Raw genomic sequence first — 25,437 nt, forward strand, 5'->3', positions numbered from 1 at the left:
ATAGTGTTAAACTAGACACTATTCCCATCACCATACACAGATATACCGGGATAGCACTTACCATGTGTTCAATCTCTTCCAGTGTGACCTGACTATCTCCAGGATCCTCCTGTGTTAATGTGCTGACAACAGAACATATTGTTAGTACAGATATTCATATGTGTGAGTGATCAGTATACAGGTAAATGCTGTACTCTAGGATGGTTAGGCTAATTAAAAGGTAATTAATAGGTAAATACCTGTTACAAGAAACAAATCACAATATAGTTCAGGTATTCCTAATGAGAATGACAATTTTACTTACATGCACTGGAGAACGTACAAAGATTTTTTTTAGTGCTGTTTGCTCATGCATACAGTCATATCACCACTCTATACACAGTATATAGGACCCCTACTGTACCACTGTATGCTTTTCATAGATTGCAAGCTCTTGTGAGCAGGGCTCTCATTCCCTATTGTTTGAATTGTTGATTAGTTTGTTGCTCTGTGATGTTTGATTTTGTCTCTACATGTATCCTCCGATTGTAATGTGCTGAGGAATATGTTGGCACTATATAAAAGATTATTATTCCAATTTCATTGGCGACATATGGAGGTTTCCCCCCTTACAAATCCAATAGAAAAAGAATAGCATCAGTATTAGGACCCCTGCACACGAACGTGTGCACCCCGTTGCCGTATTGCGGACCGCATTTGCGGATCCGCAATACACGGGTGCCGTTCCGTGGGCATTCCCTCATCAAGTGAATGGGTCCGCAAATCTGGAGATGCGGAATGGTGCGGAACGGAAGCACTACGGAGTGCTTCCGTGGGGTTTTGTCCCGTACTTCCGTTCCGCAAAAAGATAGAACATGTCCTATCTTTTTGCGGAACGGCCGGATCGGTGCACACGTTTGTGTGCAGGGGGCCTTAAGGAGTTGTGCAGTCTCCATGGACTGCTAAAATAGATACTGTAACTATCATTAAAAATATTTAAGATGACTATACACATTAGACAGTGGCGTAACTAGAAATAATTGGGCTCCACAGCAAATTTTTAAATTGGGCCCCACCCCCCAAACAACTTCCTCGCAACCCTCTCCTCCAGTGCAACCTCCACTCCTGTGCCTAATTAAAATTGCTCTCTCAGACCAGGACCAGGCCCAATACTGTTGAGGGGGCCCTGATAATAAAATATATTATTAGTCCTCCTTCAGGGTGGGCCCCTTCTGAGTTCGGGCACCAAAGCAGCCACTTCCCCGATAGCTGTGACCCTGACATAAGAGAAAAAGGATGGGGCCTCCCAAAAAGAGATGTCTGGCAGCAACTTATGCCACGTCCCATTTTTTGCTGCAGAATACGAACACTTCTGCAGCTTGACTGTGGTTGTCACAACCCACCAAATAAACCTATACGGGAATTAACTCTCTATATGCAAATCTGGTTACTTCTAATACAGGTCTCCTGATGCGTCAGGATAGCTTTTCCCCCAAGAAGGAAGGATGTCAGAAAGCTGCAAGTATGGCCTACAACATCTCCTGAATAGGCAGTAATTGTGAGAGAAGTTTAAGGCCCCTTTCACGCGGGCGAGTATTCCGCACGGATGCGATGCGTGAGTTGAATGCATTGCACCCGCACTGAATACCGACCCATTCATTTCTATGGGGCGGTTCACATGAGCGGTGATTTTCACGCATCACTTGTGCGTTGCGTGAAAATCGCTGCATGCTCTATATTCTGCGTTTTTCACACAACGCAGGCCCCATAGAAGTGAATGGGGTTGCGTGAAAATCGCAAGCATCCGCAAGCAAGTGCGGATGCGGTGCGATTTTCACGCATGGTTGCTAGATGACAGTCTATTCACTGTATTATTTTCCCTTATAACATGGTTATAAGGGAAAATAATAGCATTCTGAATACAGATGAACTACCGGCTAGGACCTGTGGTGACGTCAGATCACATGCTCCAATCACATGGTCCATCACCACGGTGATGTACCATGTGATTGGAGCATGTGATCTGACATCACCAAAGGTCCTTTAGCCCAGTGTTTCCCAACCAGTGTGCCTCCAGCTGTTGCAAAACTACACCTCCCAGCATGCCCGCACAGCCAAAGGCTGTCCGGGCATGCTGGGAGTTGTAGTTTTGCAACAGCTGGAGGCACACTGGTTGGGAAACACTGCTTTAGCCCACAGCTCATTAAAGAAGTAAAGAAGAGACCGGGAACTACGCGAACAAGAGGAGAAGGTGAGTTAATTTATTTATTTTTTTTAACCCTCAATTGATCACCTACTAAGCATTCTGTATTCAGAATGCTATTATTTTCCCTTATAACCAGGTTATAAGGGAAAATAATAACATCTACACAACACCTAACCCAAACCCGAACTTCTGTGAAGAAGTTCAGGTTTGGGTACCAAACATGCGCAATTTTTCTCACGTGAGTGCAAAACGCATTACAATGTTTTGCACTTGCGTGGAAAAATCGCGGGTGTTCCCGGAATGCACCCGCACATTTTTCCGCAACGCCCGTGTGAAAGAGGCCTAATACTAGACACAGCCTTAGGACAAGAATGCTGCTGTTACCAGCAGAAAAAAGCCATATTTTGTATCTCATGTAACCCCTTTAAAGGAATATTCCTATCTTGGATATTGGTGGCATATCTCTAGAATATGCCCCTAGTGTCTTATAGATGCGGTTCCCACCTCTGGGACCCACACCTATACTTAGAACGGAGCCTGCAAAGTGCCAGGGGGCACACCGCGTGTGCGGCCGCCCTGCATTCATTTTTTTTCAAGCATAAAGTGATCTGTGTGTGAAACAAATATGAAAACTGTATATAAAGGATTTTGTGCGTGCATGATCCTGTGCAATGACTCACCGAATAATATTGGCCGCAGCCTTCCTCTCCTGAGCAAGCAGCTCTGGGTTATGGATCACCTCCTCCAGGAAGCTAATGACTTTGCTCTTTAGTTGCAGGTTTGTCTCAAAATCCTATCAAAGACAGAAATAACCCATCAAACATCCATTGTTTTCCATAGATACTAATACTATTGAACTTCTATGCAATATCTCAGTATATGAACTCCAGTCATAATGTTACACAAATTTCCAAATTTGGTGCACAGACCTGTAAAATTTGGTGTATTGTAAATCTTGCCCCAGACTTGTGCCAAAATTCTGTCCGTGCACAGAAAATTTGTCCAAGCTTCAGCATTTGGGCACTTTTATTCTGGCAGTACAGTATTTGGGGTCATTGAAGAGTACTCTTGGTACAGTAAAGTGGGCACATGGGCCAGCAACAGGCACCATACTGGTGATGGCAATGGAGGCATCTAGATAGGTGGTTTCTTTGCTATAGAGAGTGGTGATAGACTGCAGAAGCAAAGTCAGAGAGGTGTAACTTGAGTCTTCTGGTGGTCCCTAATGCAAAATGTGTAAAATGCATCATGTAATGTGTTATTTATTAATACTGGTACCTTCTTATATGACATAGGGGGGCTGCACAGCCCTGGCCAAAGATGTCTGTACAGTAAACTCTGCAGTCTTCAGGAGAAATTATGATTGTGGTCTGGACCAAATGGAGATGAAAAGGAAAGTGAACAATTCAAATCAGTGGAGATATCACTTGCGAGTGGGGGCAGCCCCACTGTCAGGCCATACATACCCTTTCACATCCAACAAGGTGATGTGACTTGCAGAAAGAGCGCGTTGCTTCGTAAGTAAGGGGTATGGCTTAATATGCCTCACTGTGTCTTAAAATTGAACCAGAATTTTGTTGCAAAATTCTAGTGCAAAATCAGCCTACTAATAGGTGGCAAATGTGATGCATCTAGAGACTACCAAGTCTTAGACAGTAACAGTTATTATGCCCCATTAGCTAGAGACTAATTGCTGCCAAGAAAAGGTGTGCAAAACAGAGGATCTTGGCATGTACCTGGGCATGTTTGGAAACCCAGTGTCTCAAGACATTGAGTACCCGGTTTGTTGCTGCCCTTCTGATTACAAATTCTTTGTCTCCGTTCCTCTGATCTGAAGGAAATCCTGCAACACACAACATACATATAAATGAATATAGGCTTTCTTGACATTTATTGTACTGTAATAGCAATTAAAATTTAAATAATGGAATCAGCCTTGGATTCTAGAATATGGTACCACAGTCATAAGGCACTATAAATCCCCAGGTAGGATGCCAGGAACGTGCACTGTGCAGACTTCAGAACCAAAGCTTGGGTGGCATAAACTAAGAGTGGCATCCAGTTGAAAAAGACATTTGGAAGGGGCAAAAGCTTGTCACTTGCCCTCAGCCAAACACCATTGCTCATAACACTTTTTTTTTTTTTTTAATCAGATAATTTTTATTGTTAATAATAAATCAGATCAACAATAATAAATCACAAGCGGTACAAGTAATACAGATATTATCATCAAAAGAGTACCACATATATATATTCACAATTCTATTGCAAGGATCGTAAACCATTACAAATGCTTTACACATTAATTCCACATTAGTGTTTAATGGTCGCTAATATAAATGAAAGCAAAATGGCTGTAAAAAACACATGCAAGACAGCTGTTAAAAGTGGACAGACAGACCAGATGGATGCACACACGGATGCAAAATGGCCATAAAAAGCTGACAGTGTATCTTTTTAATGGATATTTTTTTTCACTGTTGTGTGAATGTATCCTTAGATGGGCATGCATGATGCATTGACTTACCTGCAGAGGTACGTCCTAGCGTCCTAGTTTGTATCCATCACTACTGGCACTAGTCAAACTTTTATTCACCCCTCACTGCATCCACTCTGTTCAGCAAAATAACTCTGTACCTACCTGCTGTGGCTAAAGACATACGTCTGTATGTTTCCTTGGTTGGAGTACCCTCATTAGCTCCAGCCGTTGCTATGGCAAAAGCAGAGGCTGCTGATAGATTGCTGCGATTGCTGTCATGTTCTCGGCAAGAAGTCATCACCATGCCATTATTATATGAGAAGAGTGTAAAGTCTGTACAGGAAACATGGCACAGTAAGTGTAAATGATGGCATCACGTCATGAAGATCCAAAATGACCATCTGCAATATGCTACATAATGATGAAGAGAACCAGGACACCAGAACTAGATTTTTGTATAACTTACCAGTAAAATCTCTTTCTTGCTCTTCCTTGGGAGACACAGAAGACCTTGGGTATAGCTCAGCTCCCTAGGAGGCGTGACACTAAGTGAAAACTGTTAAGCCCCTCCTCCAGCAGCTATACCCTCAGCCTGGAGAGAGAGACTGCCAGTTGCGTGTCCAAGTAGTGAGAAAAGGCAATGTCCAACAAGTGGAACCAACAAGCCAACTACCCAATCGGGTAAACCAAATCCGGAAACCATGTAGAATAAAACAATCAATGGGTGGGTGCTGTGTCCCCCAAGGAAGAGCGAGAAAGAGATTTTACTGGTAAGTTATACAAAAATCTTGTTTTCTCGCCCATTTTTCTTGGGAGACACAGAAGAACTTGGGACGTCCGAGAGCAGTCCAAGAGGGGAGGGACCACAGCTCCAAGTGAAGCACCCGAAGGCATCAAGGAACCGCCGCCTGCAAACCCAGGCGGCCTAAGGCAGCATCCGCCGAAGCCCGAGTATGCACCCCGTAGAACTTGGTAAGGCGTGCAAGGAAGACCGGTGGCCGCCTTGCACAATTGCATGGCCGAAGCCCAATGCCTCCGGCCCAGGAGGACCAACCACACTGGTGAAATGAACGGTGACACCAAAGGCAGAACCCTGCCCTTGGTGCGGTAACCTTAGTAATAGCCATTCTGATGAGGCGGAGGAAAGCCACTCTGGGGGCCGTCAAACCTTTGCGCATACCTCCTGGAAACACAAGTGACCGAGCATCGACAAGAGTCGGAGATCTCCAAGTAAAACTGCAAGGCCCAAACAACGTCCAATCGGTGAAGTGTCCGTTCCCGGGGGTGGGAAGGGGAGAATGATAGCCTCGTTGAGATGAAGGCAGATACCACCTTCAGAAGGAATGAAGGGACGGGATGGAGAACAGCCCTGTCCTGGGGAAGGACAGAAGGCTCGGAACAAGAAGGGCCGCCAATCAGACACCCGTCAGAGACACGATGGCCACAGAAACACAACCGTACAGGACAGAAGGAGTAGGGAGAACTTCCGTAACGGCTCCAAGGGAAAGATTGGAGTGGCGAGAGCTCAGTATGTAGTTCCCAGGGCGGTACCGTGAAACGGTACAGAGTAACCAAGGAGCCACTCCGTGGAAGAAGGTCTTGACAGGCCCAGGAGAGCCAGGGAACACTGGAAGAGGAAGGACAGCGCCGACACTTGACACTTCAAGTAACAGAGTCCCAGTCCCAGGTCCAGGCCAAACTGGAGAAAGACAGAACCATGGGAAGATAAAGGCAGAGTGGGGGGAATGCCCAGCTTCCCACAGAACCCCAGGTAAGAACCGAAAGTCCGACAACAGATCCTGGACGAAGCACGGCCGGGAGCGAACACTAGCGTGCCCGCTGGAATCGCCTGGGCAAGCGGGAGAAAACCCAATGTGATCAGGCGCAGACCAGTAACCGGGCAGAAGGGTCGGCAAAACTGGTCTGTCGGCCCCCGAGCAACGTCGTCCCGTATGCACCCGGAGTGGGGGAGCAGGATAGACGGAAGGAACCGAAAGGGTCCGCCCAGCATCCGACAGGTGCCAGGACAAGACAGGCTAAAGTCCATGTCGACGTAGCCACCACAGGAAGGTGTTCTACAGTCCCGGTGTGGGAGATCTAAGGACAATCTTGACCGAAGGGTAGTCCTCCCAAGTTACCGAGAAGGTAAGTCCACAGCAGGACCATTGCCCAGAATGGAAAACGCAATCTGCACCCAGCGGGAGGACAGAACGCGGTAGACCCGGTAAATAGACACACAGCTAGTACTGCCAGTGAGAACGAGGGAGACGGTACGAGACCACAAGGAACACCGGAACCATCCAAGTGAACAACCATGCCCTCCCCCGAGGGGAGGGCAGTGAAGGAACAACCTCTGAAGCCTGGCCGGGGCAGAAGCCACATCGGAGTGATAGACCCCGAGCGGGAGCCAAAACAGAGCCGGGGAGGAAAAGCAGTCGAGACAGAGGCCGGCATAACACCCTCCAACCGAAAGGAGGAGTGGGCAACAGGGAAGCCCAAAGGCAGAATCCCCGCTACTCTGTGAGACGCCCTGCTTACCGCCTCGCTGAAGGCGAATACCCTGAAGAACCCAAAGTGGAGGTCCCCCGGACCTTGATAATAGAGCACCCAAGAGAAGTTGGGTGACCTCCCGAGAAGAGCGGCCCGAACCTGGTAGCAAATCAGACTGAAGCGCAGAGGGCGCCAATAGGAAGGACTCATACCACACTGCATCCGAAGAGGAGGAAATGGTAGTAGGCGAGGGAGCCGTAGTCCCACCAGAGCCAACATAGAATTCGAGGGGCGCTGCAGACAGCACTACTCAACCATGTGACCGCTTGCGCAGGGAAGCAATGCCGCGGGAGGACGAATGGGTACGCAACTAGGAACCACGAACACTCCCCAGGTGGAAGGGCCAACGAACATGGTGGATACCGTCACAACGGGACCACAATATACAATCCATACCATCTAAACCAGAGAATGAGTACCACCCAGCTCGGCGCAGTAGAGAGCAAGTAGAGCCCGTCCGGGTCAGGTGGACAGAATGATCTCTTCAGATAAGAGTGCAAGGCTTGAGACAAGCACCGTATCCCAAGAGAAAAAAGTATGTCGCAGGAGGAAGGGAGGCATACGTACGAGCAGCCCCGTAAGTAGTGAGAAGGCCAACCCACCTACGGGAGGAGAAGGCATACACGGCCCAACAACGCACAGAGCGAACAAGAATGTCCGCTCACTGCAAACATAGTCACTCAGCGAAGAGGGCCAGCCACAGAGTCCCACAGTATCTACGGAAGTGCAAAGTGCAACCTGAAAGGGAGTTATGCACAAGACTAGTACGGCATGCGATGGAACGCAAGCAGTCCGCCCAGAAAGGGGGGAAATGTACCTGGCAAACACCGCAGTCGGCAAGAGTGCAAAGGCCCGTCCCAAAAGGGGGTGATGCCCAAGGCCAGTACCTACTTCAGATAAGTAGGACATGCCATATTTCGCTCAGAAAGCGGGCTATGCACATGGCCGCACAGTATCTAGCAGGAACGCAGGAGGTCCACCTAGTGAAAGGGGGACATGCACAGGGTTATCCTAGCATTAAGTGATTGTGCAATAATCCACCTAACACCGAATTTCATGAGAGTGCAACTACTCCGCCAATGAAGGGGGACATGTACCAGTCCAGCACAGCATATACAAGGACAGCCTTGAATCTCGTGAGCGTGCAAAATTCCGCCCATGGAATGAGGGGTGGTCATGCACAAGGCCAGCACCGTATCCAATGGGAGTGCAAGCATTCCACCCATGTTAGAGGGCCATGCTCATGGCCAGCAACGTATCCGGTGAGAGTGCAATATACCGCCCAGAAAGGGGGGTCATGCACATGGCCAGCATCGCATCCAGGGAGAGTGCGAGCACCCCGCCATGGATGGAGGTCATGCACAAGGCCAGCAATGTACTGGCGAGAGAACAAACACAGTCAGTAAGAGTGTATGTATGTAACCTGAAGAAAGGAGGCATGCCCATGGCGGCAGCGAATCCAGTGAGAGTGCGGTACACCGCCCATGGAAGGGGGGTCATGCATATGGCCGGCAGCGGATCCAGTGAGAGTGCAAGCACCCCGCCATGGAAGGGGGTCATGCACATGGCCAGCAACTTACCGGCGAGAGAACAACCCCAGTCAGTGAGAGAGTGTATGTATGCCGCCTGAGGGAAGGAGGCATGCCCAAGGCCGGCAGCGAATCCAATGAGAGTGCAGCATACCGCCTATGGAAGGGGGTCATGCACATGGCCGGCAGCGAATCCAGTGAGAGTGTAGAAATCCGCCTACGGAAGGGAGTCATGCCTATGGCCGGCAGCGAATCCATTGAGTGCAATATTCCGCCTAGGAAGGCGGGTCATGCACATGGCAGGCACCATAACTGGAGAGGGTGACGAATATAGAAAGGGACGCATGCACTTGGTCAGCGCCGTATCCCGGGAGAGGGCAAGAAACCGCCTAGAAGGGGGAACATGCACCTGGTCAGCGCCGCAGTCGGGGAGCGCGACATGCCGCCTATGGAAGGGGGGCATGCATACAGGCAGCACTACTGATTGATGAGGCTGCAGCGTCCTGCGCAGCCCACAAAAAATCTGTTATTTGTGGTCAGGACCTGGCGAGTGGAAGATGCCCAACCACCACCCCCCTACCTAATTGGCCTGAGGTGTGCCTTGGCCTCACTAGGTCGATATGCCTGAAAAAGGGGGCATACCCTGGATGTGATGGTTGAATGACTGAATGAAGAATGGGAATGGGTGGGCAGGGGACGTCCGAATGCCGACGTGCTGCCTGGGAGAGGAGGACCGCTTAAAACAGGTACTGGTCCCTCCCACAAATCCAGGCTAGCCTGCGGCCAGCCTTAACACTTGTGGTCAGGACCTGGCGAGTGGAAGATGCCCAACCACCACCCCCCTACCTAATTGGCCTAAGGTGTGCCTTGGCCTCACTAGGTCGGTATGCCTGAAAAAGGGGGCAAAACCCACCAGTGAGGGAAGGATGGCCTGCCGTGCTACTCTGCCAATGTACTGAATGCTTGGACCAACTCTGCCAGTGGCTCCGGGATATACCGTACAAAGCACCCCGAGCGCCAGCGCCCCAAGTGTTTAATGATATGCGCAGGAACTCCATGCTTGGACGCTGCGGATGCCGCACCGATGCGGAAAGAATGCCCCGAGAATTGAGCCGGATTCAATCCTACACTGGACAACAGGATGCGAATATGTTAGGTGAACTGGCTGGCCGTCAGTGGACCAACAGGGAATGGAAGTAACGGGTCAGTGGGGCTGTGAAGACTAAGGGCCAGCAAGAGGTTGTCCAAGACTGTCACTGGACACCATGCGTTTGTGGTCTGGAAGAATTTAACTACATGGCCGGGACCTACCTGCCTAGTTTTGTTGTGAGGCAACTGCAAATGAAAGTCACTGCCCATCCTAACTAAGTCTCCCTTGCGGAGAGCCACCGCCCCTTGTCTGGCCTGTGTCACTTCACCTGGTCTTAAAAACCCGTAAAACGCCAAGTACATCGCTGCCTTGATCACCAGGCTGGGAAGGACTCCGAATGGTGACAACGTGAGGACTTCCGACAGGCTACAAAACGTGTCCCCCGTAATTGGTTGACGGACCGACTTGACCGTGACTTGGCTTTTCTGGATCCTCTGAGGATGGCCTTAATCGGGTGAGCTGAAAATATAGAGGGTCTATCTGGCTCTTGAAGTGCCAAAAAATGCTGCACCCCTGCCAAATATAGCCTAATGGTGTAGGATAAAGCCAATACCGAGTGACAATAAGACACGAAAGCCACCATATACTTGACCTGACCAGTGTCACCCCTAGGATATACCAACTGGAAGTCTAAGAAAACTACCCACGCTCGGCGGTATGACTTCAATGTACTGGTCGACAAAGACTTTGTAATGAGTGAACTGGCGACCACCATCAGAGAGTCTAGTCCAAGACCAGCAGCCGCCAGTCCGGTACCGGGGTGCCCACCGAGTCTGCTTCTGGGTTCTGTAAGAAAAAGCGTGAAAAATCAAAACGAGATAAAGCATCAGCTGCAACATTGCTGACCCCGTCCAAAAACTGGGCATGGAAATGAAACCCCTGTTCCAGGGCTACCCAGGTCAACCTACGCATGAAAGACATGATGAGTAACGATTTTGACCTACCCTTGTTAATGATCTCTGCAGTCGCCATGTTGTCAGTGTGGAAAACCACTGTGTGACCCGACCACCTATGCCCCCAAACTATAGCAGCTGCTACTATAGGATAGATCTCGAACAACGCCAACGTCTGAAAAAACCCTGGCATCTGAAGTACATGCGTGGGCCATAAGCCGGCGAACCAATGTGAGCCAAATATGGCCGCGACACCTATCGAGGCAGCTGCGTCTGAAAATACGTGTGGAGAATCCGAAGTGGCCCTTGGAATGAACATGGAAATGCCATTCCACCCGCTGAGAAATCTGTCCCACATGAACAGATCCGCTCAGGCATTGGCATGGAGATGCACTGATGCGTCCATGGCAAATTGGCAAATGTCGTGCCCATTCACAAGAAAGGTAGTAGGGAGGAATCGAGCAACTATAGACCAGTGAGTCTGACATCAATAGTAGGCAAATTAATGGAAACCCTATTAAAGGATAGGATTGTGGAACATCTAAATCCCATGGATTGCAAGATGAAAAACAACATGGGTTTACTTCAGGGAGATCATGTCAAACAAATCTTATAGATTTTTTTGACTGGGTGAATAAAATAATAGACGGTGGAGGTGCAGTAGACATCGCATATCTAGATTTTAGTAAGGCTTTTGACACTGTCCCACATAGAAGACTTATCAATAAACTGCAGTCATTGAGCATGGACTCCCATATTGTTGAGTGGATTAGGCAGTGGCTGAGTGACAGACAACAGAGGGTTGTAGTCAATGGAGAACATTCAAAACAAGGTAATGTTACCAGTGGGGTTCCACAGGGATCTGTACTGGGACCGATTTTGTTTAATATCTTCATAAGTGATATTGCAAAAGGCCTCGCTGGTAAGGTTTGTCTTTTTGCTGATGACACAAAGATATGTAACAGGGTTGATGTTCCTGGAGGGAAACGCCAAATGGAAAAGGATTTAGGAAAACTAGAAGAATGGTCAGAACTCTGGAAACTGAAATTTAATGTGGATAAGTGCAAGATAATGCACCTGGGGCGTAAAAACCCAAGGGCAGAATATAGAATATTTGACACAGTCCTGACCTCAGTATCGGAGGAAAGGGATTTAGGAGTAAATATTTCAGAAGACTTAAAGGTGGGAAGACAATGTAATAGAGCAGCACGAAATGCCAGCAGAATGCTTGGATGTATAGGGAGAGGTATAAGCAGTAGAAAGAGTGAAGTGCTTATGCCGCTGTACAGAACACTGGTGAGACCTCACTTGGAGTATTGTGCGCAGTACTGGAGGCCATATCTCCAGAAGGATATAGATACTCTAGAGAGAGTTCAGAGAAGAGCTACTAAACTAGTACATGGATTGCAGGATAAAACTTACCAGGAAAGGTTAAAGGACCTTAATATGTATAGCTTGGAAGAAAGAAGAGACAGAGGGGATATGATAGAAACTTTTAAATACATAAAGGGAATCAACTCGGTAAAGGAAGAGAGCATATTTAAAAGAAGAAAAACTACCACAAGAGGACACAGTTTTAAATTAGAGGGGCAAAGGTTTAAAAGTAATATAAGGAAGTATTACTTTACTGAGAGAGTAGTGGATGCATGGAATAGCCTTCCTGCAGAAGTGGTAGCTGCAAATACAGTGAAGGGGTTTAAGCATGCATGGGATAGGCATAAGGCCATCCTTTATATAAGATAGGGCCGGGGGCTATCCATAGTATTCAGTATATTGGGCAGACTAGATGGGCCAAATGGTTCTTATCTGCCGACACATTCTATGTTTCTATGTTTCTATGTCCAAATCACTGGTCTGTTGGAGTAAGACCAACAATCTTGAAATAAATGATCTACCCTGAGGAATGATCCTCATGGCAAAGTTTAACATACCTAACAGAGACTGCAATTCTCTCTTGGTGCAAACCTGAGACGTGAGCAAGGAACGGACGCCTGACTTGATCCTGTCGAAATCAAACGGAATTTATTTGAGTATTTTCCCTGTACCACCCCCACCGGGCTCACCCTCCATGTGCAAAAAGGAGAGGACTGGAAAGGACCAATGATGAAGCCCTTCTCTTGAAAAGGAAAGGCACCACCCGGCGTCTAGGAGCTCCAACTTGTGCGGGACGCTTGGTGATGACGTCACACCCGGAAGTAGCGACGTCCGAATGCCGACGTGCTGCCTGGGAGAGGAGGACCGCTTAAAACAGGTACTGGTCCCTCCCACAAATCCAGGCTAGCCTGCGGCCAGCCTTAACACTTATCCATTTATAAAAAAAAAAAAAATTATATCACAGCCTCTCTGAGGCAGAAAGGGGGGCCACCATACAGGGGCAAAGCCTCTCTGAGAGGCAGAAAAAGGGGCCAGCCATACAGGCCCATTGGGAGCCGGCCGGAACCCAAAGGGTTACAGGAATCCCTCCTGGGGGCTGCGATCCCCTGGGGGCGGGGAACCTCCAGGCGGGAAGAATTCGCGCCTGGAGAAGTTCCCGCCCCCTCCAACAGAGGCCGGAATTTTGCGGCCTAGTAGCCCGTGAAGCCGGGGCCTTAATTTTTGCGGCGCCCGGCTGACCGGGCCGCACAGTATTCGAGATACCGGCCGGGACCTGAGCCAGAGTGGCGCATGTACATACCGGCCGCGGGTGCCCACCCCGCGGGCTGGAAGAGTCAGGGGCTCGGATGGAGCGGCGCTGCGATCACCTGGGGGCGGGGAACCTCCAGGCGGGAAGAATTTGCGCCTGGAGAAGTTCCCGCCCCCTCCAACAGGATGCACCGGTCGGCCAGGGGCCTGTTGGAGCATAGCTCTCAAGTACAATGCCGGCCGCGGGTGCCCACCCCGCGGGCCGGAAGAGTGAGGGACCCGGAAAGGAGCGCCGGAAGTGCGGCCCAGCAGGCCGCGAAGCCTGGGCCAAAATTTGCGGCGCCCGGAATGCACCGACGGTCGGCCGGGGCCTGTTGGAGCATAGCTCTCGTCCTATGCCGGCCGCGGGTGCCCACCCCGCGGGCCAGAAGAGTCAGGGGCCCGGGAAGGAGCACCGGAGGTGCGGCCCAGCAGGCCTCGAAGCCTGGGCCAAAATTTTGCGGCGCACCGGTAAGGGTAAGGGGGAACCTGAGACCGGGTGCCCGAAGATAGGAAGGACTCCAAGGAGACGGGAGGCAATGTGGCTGAACCTATTCTGCAGCCAGCGGAGGGAGGCAGCCAGCTGCAATGTCCTATGGAGGCCAGGAGGGAGGGAGAGCAGGGAGCAGATTGCCGCCCTGCGGCACCCCAGGGGCCAGCCTAGGTCCAGCAGGGGAAGGGTCAAGAGGCACAGTATGGGGGTCAGGCACGCAGGAGACCCGGGTGGGGGGGGGGGGTTTACGTAGGGCTGGAGAAGGCACTCTCTCACCATCAGCCGTCTTCACCCTCGATCCGTTCCAGCAGGGTCGCCCATTCAGCTACCGTCACCGTAGTGGCAGGACTCTGGAAGAGGTACTTGGCGTGCTGGCGACCCTTGCGCTAGCGGGATGCAAGGGAGCGAGGCTGCCCTGGTCCACCTTGTCTTCTGTGGGGGAGGCAGCAGTGCGGGTGACCGGGACTGGCGCAGCTCGACCCCGGGAGAAACAGAGAGGTCTAGTGCGTCTCTGTTGTCCCTGATGGTTTGGAAGAAAAAGAAAAAAGTAAAAATCAAAAATTAAACAGCAAGGAGAAAACAGCCCTGCAGAGCAGGGAGTGTCTTGCCTCCTTGGACACTAAGCAAAAAACTGTCCGTCTCTCTCTCCAGGCTGAGGGTATAGCTGCTGGAGGAGGGGCTTAACAGTTTTCACTTAGTGTCACGCCTCCTAGGGAGCTGAGCTATACCAAGGTCTTCTGTGTCCCCCAAGGAAAATGGGCGAGAAATAATGCACCCACATTTTGCCCAGTTGACAGACTTTGAGAGAGGGCACATCGCTGGACTGAAGGAGGTTGCCCTCTGGACAAATTGCTCATCATCTAGGCCTATATGACCCAGCTGTCAGGAGGTGTTGGGAGCAGTGGTTACACAAGGGCATACATACACAGTAAACAGACCCTAGACAGCACAGACAGACCACCATCATTTCATCTGCTAACAAGCATGAACAGCTCCCACATTTTTATTGTCCACCATCCAGACACAGGTGGCACCTAGATTACACACCCCTGTCTCTGCCCAGACCATTTCCATGCACTTAGTAGAAGGAAACTTGGTGTCAGGGTGCCCGCTGTCATTGACACCCAACCACAGTAGCCTTCATTTGGTTTTGTGAATGAAAAACCTGGACTGGAGCCATATCATCTTTAGTGACTAATACAAGCGACTGTTGGGTTAGAGTATGGAGGCCTCATGGTTGATTCCATCAACTCCTTCTTAGTGCGCTATTGTTTTTTGTCAATGAGTGTATATACGGTGGAGTAGAGAAGATTTCCAGTGTCCATAAAATAAAAAATTCCAGTCTTTATTTAACATCCATAAAATCATTAAACTTTATACAACAGGTACCGCACTGCTAACACATTTTGGACCTACAATGGTCCTTACTGTACACAGCAAACAATGCAGATTTTACATGGAGGCATAGCTTGTCCTGGATCTTTACAAAAGAAAACTACTACATTGGGCGGGTAAACTGACTCTAAATTGACACTGCTTGATTGCCAACATCTGCTGTTGGGGGACCCCCAGGAGGGCTTCATACACATTATAAGGTACATGGATCCTAATGTGTGTATTCTAGTGATGGAAATAAGACAGTGTGAGCATTTCTCCCCAGGTCTCCAGGCTTATTACTGACATTTCCTAATATAATAGTCATAGTGGCCCCAAACAAGAACTTCAATCTAAATCTGGACATCCCAAAACCACCGAGGTATCTGCCAGTGTGAAAACCTGGAAATTCTGGTGCTTGGCCATCCATTGGGTTTTGAGTACTAAATCAATTATCAGGCAATTAAAGTTTATACATAAACTATGAGATTAATGACAGAAATATTGCAATCAGATTTATTCACCTGCAGAGTTCCGGCCACGTTGAGAAATTGGTGTGGTTGGTGAGCGGGTTGGAGACGTGTCAGTCTCTGCCTCATCACTCTGTGTCTGTTCAGTGTCTGATTCAGCTCGACAAGCCTCAGAGTCTGAATGAGAAGGTAACATAAATAATAATTTAATCTTACACATAAAAGTCAATATTAAAGGTTAAACATACATTGAAAACACATATAAGATTAAGGTTCAAACGGTTAATAGGACAAATGGCACGAAAAATATTGTATTGTTTTTCTAATACCCTTTTACATGGAGCGCGTCAGTGCTTATGAGTGTGGTGTACCAACCAGAGTGCCAACTAGTTTGGCAAATATTTTAGACATCAATGAAAAAACAGCACAAAAAAATTGGGCGCCAGCAGAAAATGTGTAGGGTGCTTTATCTGTTTGTCTCTTGGAATTTATCCAACCCTGACCCCTCACAGTTACTGTACCAGCAGATATTGTGTAGATGTATAACTAGATGATAAAAGTTTGGCTACCTGCAGTCACCACTAGAGGAAGTTTAGCAGCCAACTGTATACATTTATGTATTAAACTCTGTCTAGTGGTGGTTGAAGGAAGCCAAAATATTAGTTAGAAGGAACCTGTCATCAAATATACAGTCCATAAACCACTGTCTTGGTCTTATATAGGAAGGTTAGAGCTTTCTAAAAAGGGGACTCTGAAATGATCCCTCAAGCATAACGGGAAAGATAAAGTTAAAAAGTAGAGAATGCTGCCTGTGAACAGTCGTAGGGTCGGATCTCCTCTGGAATCATGCAGTCCTGGCATTACAAGCAAGCTTCAGCGGCACGTGGCACATGTGTCAGATACCACTGGAGCTGGCTTGTAATGCCAGGACTGACTCTAAAGAAGATTGGGACTGCTCCCATGACATCACAGCTCTTACCAAGCTTTAAGCTTTGGAGGGTTTTCTAGATAAAAATGCCAATGTGTGGTTATTTCTCTTTAGCAGAACAGATTTTCTTCCAAATATGCAATAAATTCAACAACCTTTATTTTGGCGTGGTGCAACTGGCTCTTCATCTCTCTCTGCGGGTGGCTCTTCTCCTTCTCCCACCTTGCTTGGAAAACTTCCAGATACATAGAGTTTGTTGATGTCCAGGCTCGTCTTGCTGTATGGAGGAGGAGCAGGACAGGCACTTGAATATCCATTGGAAGAGCAGCTCAAGGCGGCCAGGTCCAATGCTTTTCCACCAGTAATTATAGGAATATTAAGCGACAATTTGCGTCTACGACTTGGGGATGATGACTTGGTGATGGAGAGGGGTGGTGGGGATGAGAACTTGCGAGTAGCTCTAGGAGATTTTGGAGGCTCACCATACAGAAGTTTATTATTCTGATTACTTGCAAACAGTAGCTCTAATGATCTAAAAATGTGAAAATGCAAACAGAAGATGAAGAAATAAATAGTAATGGCCTAAACCCAATGGAACGTGCAAAAAAAGGAAGCAAATTTACAATGGTATATCTAGAAATAAAAAGAATATGGTTAAGTCAGAGATTGATAAAAGCAGTTAAAGGGGTTACCCCATGATTAATGTAAAAAATGAAAATCAGACATCATATAGTACATGACAACCTCTTTCTAACAAAGCCAGAACCAGCCCTGTACCTCACATGGATCCAGAGATCTCCCCATTCATTGCTCTACTAGATTTATATCAAGCTGACAGCTCAAGAGGGCGTGTCTATTCTGCTGCAGCTAAGGGGGCGTGTCCGTGCTCTCCCTATCACAGCTCAGGAGGCAGTTGAAGGATGAAACTGAGCATGTGCGGCCATATCAGTGAGCAGGTCAAAGAAATAAGAAAAACTAACAGCAAGTGGCACTATACAGATATATTTTATTGAATAACTCAGTGGCTATGCTAAATTTTTAATTACATGCAATTACAAAAGTATTCAGATCCAGGTACGGATTTGAAAACTGTAGAATATTTTTCGTGGGACAACCCCTTTAAAAGGGTTGTCCAGGATTTATAAAAACATAGCTACTTTCTTCCAAAAACAGCAACACAACTGTCTTGTTATATGTGGTATTGGAGGTCAGTCACATTCACTTCACTGTAGCTGAACTGCTATACCAGACACAAACCAGGGACAAGTGTGCCAAGGTTATTTTTCAGGAAGACAGCAGTCATGCTTTTTCTAATCATGGACAACCCCTTTAACTCCTTCACAGTCTTATTTTTGGTCTTTAGAATAAAGCAAATTTTTTTTTTCTTTTTTCCAGCGTCACATTCCAAGAACTGCTGTATAATGTTTTTATTTTTCCATCGACATGGCCAAAGTAGCTTTAGGCCCCTTTCACACGAGCGATGTTTCCGGGCGGGTGCAATGCGTGATGCAAATGCATTGCGCCCGCACGGAATACGGACCCATTTATTTCAATGGGGCTGTGTACATGTGCGTTGGTTTTCACGCATCACTTGTGCGTTGCGTGAAAATTGCAGCATATTCTATATTCTCGATTTTCACGCAACGCTGGCCCCATAGAAGTGAATGAAGCTGCGTGAAAAACGCATTGCATCCGCAAGGAAGTGTGGGTGCGATGTGTTTTTCATGCATGGTTGCTAAGACATGTTGTTTGTATAGATTCAGTTTTTATCACGCGCGTGCAAAACGCATTAAATAGCAAAAAACTGGACTACTGAACGCGATCGCAGGCAAAACTGAATGACTTTGCCTGCGAACTCGTTCAGTTATCACTGAACGCTTCCGGACCTAATCTGGACACGCTCGTCTGCAAGGGGCCTTAGGAGTACTTGGGGGAACATTTATTAAGACCAGTGCAGGTCTCAATAAGCCCTATACCTGGCGGTGGATCCGCCAGAGCTATGAAAAGGTGTCGGCCTCTACATAACTTTGGTGGATCCTCCACCAGTTCTAAATGTAAGACATCTACCTAGCTGTCTTACATTTAGACCATTTTCTACTTCTAAAACAGGCGTAGAAAATTGTAAATGAGACGGCCCTGTCGGCTCGTCCCCTTCCCCGCTATGCCCTCATCTTTAGACCCGGCGTGAGCGGAAAGAAGTCGCAGATTGCGGTACAACTAACCATTGCACCGCACTCTGTGCCTAAAATACACCTAATTTAGGAGTATTTCAGATTGATAAATGCCCCCCTTGGTTTTTGCGGGATAAGTTGCATTTTTCAATGAAACCATTTTGGGGTCCATACTGCATAAGGCCTCTTGCACATGGTCCGCAAAAAACGGATCCGCAAAAAATACGGATGACGTCCGTGTGCATTCTGTATTTTGCGGAACGGAACAGCTGATCCCTATTGGAACAGTACTATCCTTGTCCGTTATGCGGACAATAATAGGACATGTTCTATCTTTTAGCGGAACGGATATACGGAAATACGGAAACAGAATGCACTCGGAGTACCTTCAGTTTTTTTTGCGGAACCATTGAAATGAATGGTTCCGCATATGGACCGCAAACGGAAACCGAAAAAATGGAACGGAAACGGAAATAAAATACGTTCGTGTGCAAGAGGCCTAACTTATTGATTTACTTTTATTAACTCTGGGGAGGGAATGGAAAAAACAGCAAATGTGTCATTGTTTTTGGCATTATAAATTTTGGGGTAGTTTTTTTTCAACGGGGCTGCAAAAAAGAGGCGGACAGCACACTGTGTGCTGCCCGCATCCGTAGTTCCGATCCGTGGCCCCGCCAAAAAGATAAAGCATGTCCTATTATTGTCCACAATCGCCGGCGAAAATTGGGATTTCTGTCATAGGGCCGGCTACATTCACACAGCCGGTATCTGCGTTTTCCGAAAAACATATACAGTCGTGTGAATGTAGCCTTATTCTGTGGGTCAATACATAAATTATATCTATTTTTATGCTTTACTGCCGCACAATAAATAAATGAAGAAATAAAAATAATTTTCTTGTGTTTTGCTATAGTCCGAGAGCCATAGGTTATTTTTTCCACAATTACCTTGTCACCTTATTCTAAAAGCCACAGTTTTTTAACCAATGGAGCTGTGTGTTGTGGGATGATCTATAATTTCTATTGGTGCACAGACAGCTTTCTGTATATCGTTTTATCTAGGGAGCACTGAATGGCCTACAAAGAAACCTCCCCTATGTTGTGGCGCTCTGCACAAGAAAGAGTAACCGCCAAGACCTACATAAATGTCCCCTATCTTAGCCAACCAAGCACCCTGCTCTGTACTGATGAGGGGCCAGAACCCCGAAAACTGTATGCAGCTGGGTTTAGTTTCCCTTTTGGAGAAGGTTCTTGGTTTACTCAATATTCTTAGCCACACTGCAAGGCCTGTTAAAGGTTTGGAAATGGACTATAACTACCTCCAGTAAGTGGCAATACAGAGACAGCTTTCTTTTTCTAATCTGACAACAAAATTTGTAAGTGCTGAACACCGAACAACCACTAGTTCAAACAATTGGGCACATGGCATAGCGACCATTATAGAGAACTAGGAGAACTCTCTTTATCTATCCAAATATTTCATGCAAGTATATGCAGAAAGTTGAGTAGAGAACGGATCAGTGGCTGCACCAAACCGGAGACCTATGGCTAGGTGCGACTCACCCTAGTGTCCCAAGAGAAGATAGGTTATAGTGGATATTGGGTCTGGGAGGCACTCAAAATATCTAGGGTTGTATATTAACCACAATGTCAGTGATGTTGTAAGTAATTTATTATATTAACAATCCAGACTACTTTGTGAGAAAAGGATAAAAAAAATTAGAAGAAAATTTAATGATTGATTATCTAAGATAGATAAGAAAATCAGGAAAAATAAGAAAAATTTAAAACCGTTCATATAACATTTATATGTATAAAAAAAGTTAATACATATAAAGAAAATTTAAAAATATATAATGTAAACTTGAAAACACATTATTCACAGTAAAACCCATAAATGTCCAGTAGGGGGAGCAGTTACATCAAAGTTCTAAATAGTCCAAGTTCATACACCCCATTTCATGAATGGGTACCCCAGTGATGAGCAATCACAGCATCGCAAGAAACTGTATATGTCAGAGAGCTTTGACGATCTTCCTTTTCATTTATCAGTGACAGTATGTGCCTCCATATGTTAGAGAGAACACGTCACAGTACATCTAATGTTTTCCAGTAAATTAGGGTAAAATATTTGATGCTCAGAAAAGCCTGCAGAATAATAATAATAATAATGTTTAAAACTAGCGCTATCCTGTGTGCGGGGAACACAATTAAGGATTTCTGCTGTATTACCGGGGTCTCGCTCCAGAGACAGAACACTTGCATAGATTGTAAGCTCTTGCGAGCAGGGCCCTGACTCCTAGTGTTTTAGTTGCATATTAGCCAGTTACTTTTGTTTTGTACATGAACCCTATGAATTTGTAAAGCGCTGCGGAATATGGCGGCGCTATATAAATACATTTTATTATTATTATTAGACTGATTGGAGCAAAGATTAGTGCTTTAACGATCTTCCTTTTTATTTCTCAGTGACAGTATGCGCCTCCATATGATAGAGAGAGAACGTCACAGTGCCTCTGATGTGTTCTGGTAAGGCTACTTTTACACTAGCGGCAGGACGGATCCGACAGGCTGTTCACCCTGTCGGATCTGTCCTGCCGCTATTTCGCCGTGCCGCCGGACCGTTCCCTTTGACTATAATGGGGACGGGGGCGGAGCTCCGGCGCAGCACGGCAGTGCATGGTGAAAGGCCACCGGACTAAAAGTCCTGCATGTCCGACTTTTTATTCCGGCGGCCTCTCACCGCGAACTGCCGTGCTTCGCCGGAGCTCCGCCCCCATTATAGTCAATGGGGATGGAGCGGTGGTCCGGTGGCACGGCGAAATAGCGGCAGGACGGATCCGACAGGGTGAACAGCCTGTCGGATCCGTCCTGCCGCTAGTGTGAAAGTACCCTTAGCTATAGTGATGTTTATTACTCAGAAGAGTAAAAAATATGCAGTATAAAAATATTTAGAACTGCAGAGCTATCCTGTGTGCGGTACACGCGATTAAGGGTGTCTGCTATGTTAGCGATGACCCGCTCTAGAGACAATACGCTTGTTAGGTTGATTGGAGCATAGATAATTGTGAATAATAATGTTTTGGTTACATTACCAGTGCGGATGTTCGCAGCGAGAGATAGTGGACTGGTAATGTAACCAAAACATTATTATTCACAATTATCTATGCTCCAATCAACCTAACAAGCGTATTGTCTCTAGAGCGGGTCATCGCTAACATAGCAGACACCCTTAATCGCGTGTACCGCACACAGGATAGCGCTGCAGTTCTTAATATTATTATACTGCAGGCTCTTCTGAGTAATAAACATCACTATAACTTACCGGAACACATCAGAGGCACTGTGACGTTCTCTCTCTATCATATGGAGGCGCATACTGTCACTGAGAAATAAAAAGGAAGATCGTTAAAGCACTAATCTTTGCTCCAATCAGTCTAATAATAATAAAATGTATTTATATAGCGCCACCATATTCCGCAGCGCTTTACAAATTCATAGGGTTCATGTACAAAACAAAAGTAACTGGCTAATATGCAACTAAAACACTAGGAGTCAGGGCCCTGCTCGCAAGAGCTTACAATCTATGCAAGTGTTCTGTCTCTGGAGAGAGACATCGCTAATACAGCAGAAATCCTTAATTGTGTTCCCCGCACACAGGATAGCGCTAGTTTTAAACATTATTATTATTATTCTGCAGGCTTTTCTGAGCATCAAATATTTTACCCTAATTTACTGGAAAACAATAGATGTACTGTGACGTGTTCTCTCTAACATATGGAGGCACATACTGTCACTGATAAATGAATAAATGAAAAGGAAGATCGTCAAAGCTTAAGGCCCCTTTCACACGGGCGTTGCGGGAACACGTGCAATTTTTCTGCGCGAGTGCAAAACATTGTACTGCGTTTTGCACTCACGTGAGAAAAATCGCGCATGTTTGGTACCCAAACCCGAACTTCTTCACAGTGTTCTGTAGATTGTATTATTTTCCCTTATAACATGGTTATAAGGGAAAATAATAGCATTCCGAATACAGAATGCATAGTAAAATAGCGCTGGAGGGGTTAAAAAAAAATAAGAATTTTTTTTTAACTCACCTTAATCCACTTGATCGCGGAGCCGGCATCTCCTTCTGTCTTCATCTTAGCTGTGTGGAGCAACACAGCTATATGTACCGTATTTTTAGCCTTTTCTCACAAAGTAGTCTGGATTGTTAATATAATAAATTACTTACAGCATCACTCACATTGTGGTTAATATACAACCCTAGATATTTTGAGTGCCTCCCAGACCCAATATCCACTATATGCAGAAAGTTCACTGCTCTGCCATCTCTCTGTGTCATGTATGCCATTACCATACCCAAGCTCTGTCTCTCTTTAGAATTGTACACAAATGATACTCTTTTACCGAGTTCTGAGCAACCACATGATAGTCTATTTGCATGCCCTGGGAGCTATGAATATAAGCAGTTTGACAATCTTGATTGTGATATCAGGTTTGTATATTGAATCAAAAAAAGACCAGCCTCTCTGGTGGCTGGGACCATGGCACCGTATATAAGCTGGTGCTTTTTCCTATGGTGTGCAAGCACGACCACCACTGATGGATTGCAGGGTAGTGCAGAAGTGTATAATGTGAAGGAAAAATTTATCCAGCCAGCAAAGGAGGCAATATGGATAATAATAATAATACATTAGTAAGTGCCTTGTATTAACTTCCTCTACATACGGCTACATTCACACGACCGTATGTGTTTTGCAGAACACGGATACCAGCCCGTGTGCGTTCGGCAATTTGAGGACCGCACATGGCTGTCACTCTCATACAAAATGACTATCCTTGTCCGCAATTGTGGACGAGAATAGGACATGCTCTTTTTTTTCTTTGCGGGGGCGCGGAACGGAACAACGGATGCGGACAGCACGCGGTGTGCTGTCTGCATCTTTTGAGGCCCCATTGAAATGAATGGGTCCGCACTCGTTCCGCAAAATTTCGGAACGGATGCGGACTCATTCATACTGTCGTGTGAATGAGCCCTAATAAATGTTATTTGCTGAAGTAAGACAACCCCTTTAATATTAAAGGGGAATTCCACCTGAAATAAGACCCTCCTTTTAAAGGAAGCACAGTCTTATTAATGAAAAGTATTACTGTATTTTGGTGTCTGAAAAGTAAAGTTATGGAAACATGCTGTCATGGGATTTGGTAATGGATAAAAGAGTGAAAAGATTAAATGTAATGTACAACGTTGATCCAGTTTAAGTACAAACTCAGGAAGAATTATTTAAAGCATCATTAACCTTTCAACAAACTCTGCATTAATCAATCCAGTGTGTGTACATGAGCAATAACACTATTTCTGGCCACTATATGATTTGTATCTGCCATTTTAGCATTTTTCCTCTGTGCATGGTGAATATCTAGTTTGCAGTTCTCATAGAGATGGTGGATGGCAGTTGGCTACTATCCACTACACAAAGAAAGTAGAGGAGAATCTGCTTCTTAATATTCTATTACTCATAAGCAGCCCCAAGCTCATGGAGGACATTAGAGAGGTACTGGCCTGTATAGTTGTGAATTTAGCACTTGTGATGAGAAATAAACCTCCTATGTAGTGGTGCAGTGTCTCTCCTTGAGTCCCGTCTCACTCATGCTGCTGCTCACAGCCTTCCTCCCCTTTCCATAAACTTGTATGGACATGTGTAATTATACTTCAGCAGAGCTAGTCCTCTCCAGACAGGTTCAAAGCATATTACAAACAAAAGAGCAATTAACAAGGGGAAGGGGCAGCTGATAACATGAAAACTAGAGACACTTCACTCTGATAAGATATATTACAACGTTTATTGTGCTCGCTTGCACTATTTACTATTACTACGTATGAAACCATTACTATTTAAGATATGTAAAGAGATAATTATAGGTGAAATTCTTTAATAAAGGATTCCTTCTTCTCACCTCACATCTACGCACAAAGGTATAACGAAACATAAGACACAAAAGCTATATATAATTTCCTGTGTGTCAGTGGACGCCTTCTTTGAATATGTTGCATGGGTTTTGGTCTTAGTTTCAGGTACCCACCTGGCAGGAATGGCGCTGACCGGTTTCCTATAGATAGCTATAAGCTTGTCCAGGACAATATCAGCAGTAGTGAAGACCCGGTAAGAGTGCAGGAAAGTGTTGAGGAAATCAATGCTTAAGAAGCGCAGGTCCGTGAGACGCTCCAGTAAGCGCTCAACACTGGCATAGCGTATCTGAAGAACCTTGCATGAGTTCATTGTTTTACTGAATCGAATGTCGATGTCATCACAGTACAGGCTGCTGTCTGACCTATGGGAACACATTTCCAGAAAGGTTCACTGTAAACTTATTAAAAACATCAAGTCCTATGTCTCTGTGATAAAATATCCTAATCAATTGTACTTCTACCCTCTAGAGAAGTGACAACCCATTTCCATCTTCTCTATCTGGTCTTATGATTGTAATAGGACAGGAGTCTCATGCTTAGGATTTCAGTATAGAATCAGAGCAAAGAACCACTGCAAA

At 46.3% G+C, this 25,437-nt stretch overlaps 1 protein-coding gene across 1 annotated transcript in view; it reads right to left on the reverse strand.

Moving 5' to 3' along the window:
• RASGRF1 (Ras protein specific guanine nucleotide releasing factor 1) overlaps positions 1–25,437 on the reverse strand; it is a 96,249-nt gene that overhangs the window by 20,081 nt on the left and 50,731 nt on the right. Inside the window, exons 14-20 of the mRNA XM_040414372.1 lie at positions 24,973–25,221; positions 16,868–17,244; positions 15,839–15,961; positions 4,827–4,997; positions 3,922–4,028; positions 2,866–2,978; positions 62–122 (exon numbers count right to left, since the gene is read on the reverse strand). Coding sequence (XP_040270306.1) covers positions 62–122; positions 2,866–2,978; positions 3,922–4,028; positions 4,827–4,997; positions 15,839–15,961; positions 16,868–17,244; positions 24,973–25,221 — 1,201 coding nt within the window. The remainder of the gene's footprint in view (positions 1–61; positions 123–2,865; positions 2,979–3,921; positions 4,029–4,826; positions 4,998–15,838; positions 15,962–16,867; positions 17,245–24,972; positions 25,222–25,437) is intronic.

This window comes from Bufo bufo, chromosome 1, assembly GCF_905171765.1.
Source record: "Bufo bufo chromosome 1, aBufBuf1.1, whole genome shotgun sequence".
In the NCBI taxonomy this organism is placed as follows: domain Eukaryota; kingdom Metazoa; phylum Chordata; class Amphibia; order Anura; family Bufonidae; genus Bufo; species Bufo bufo.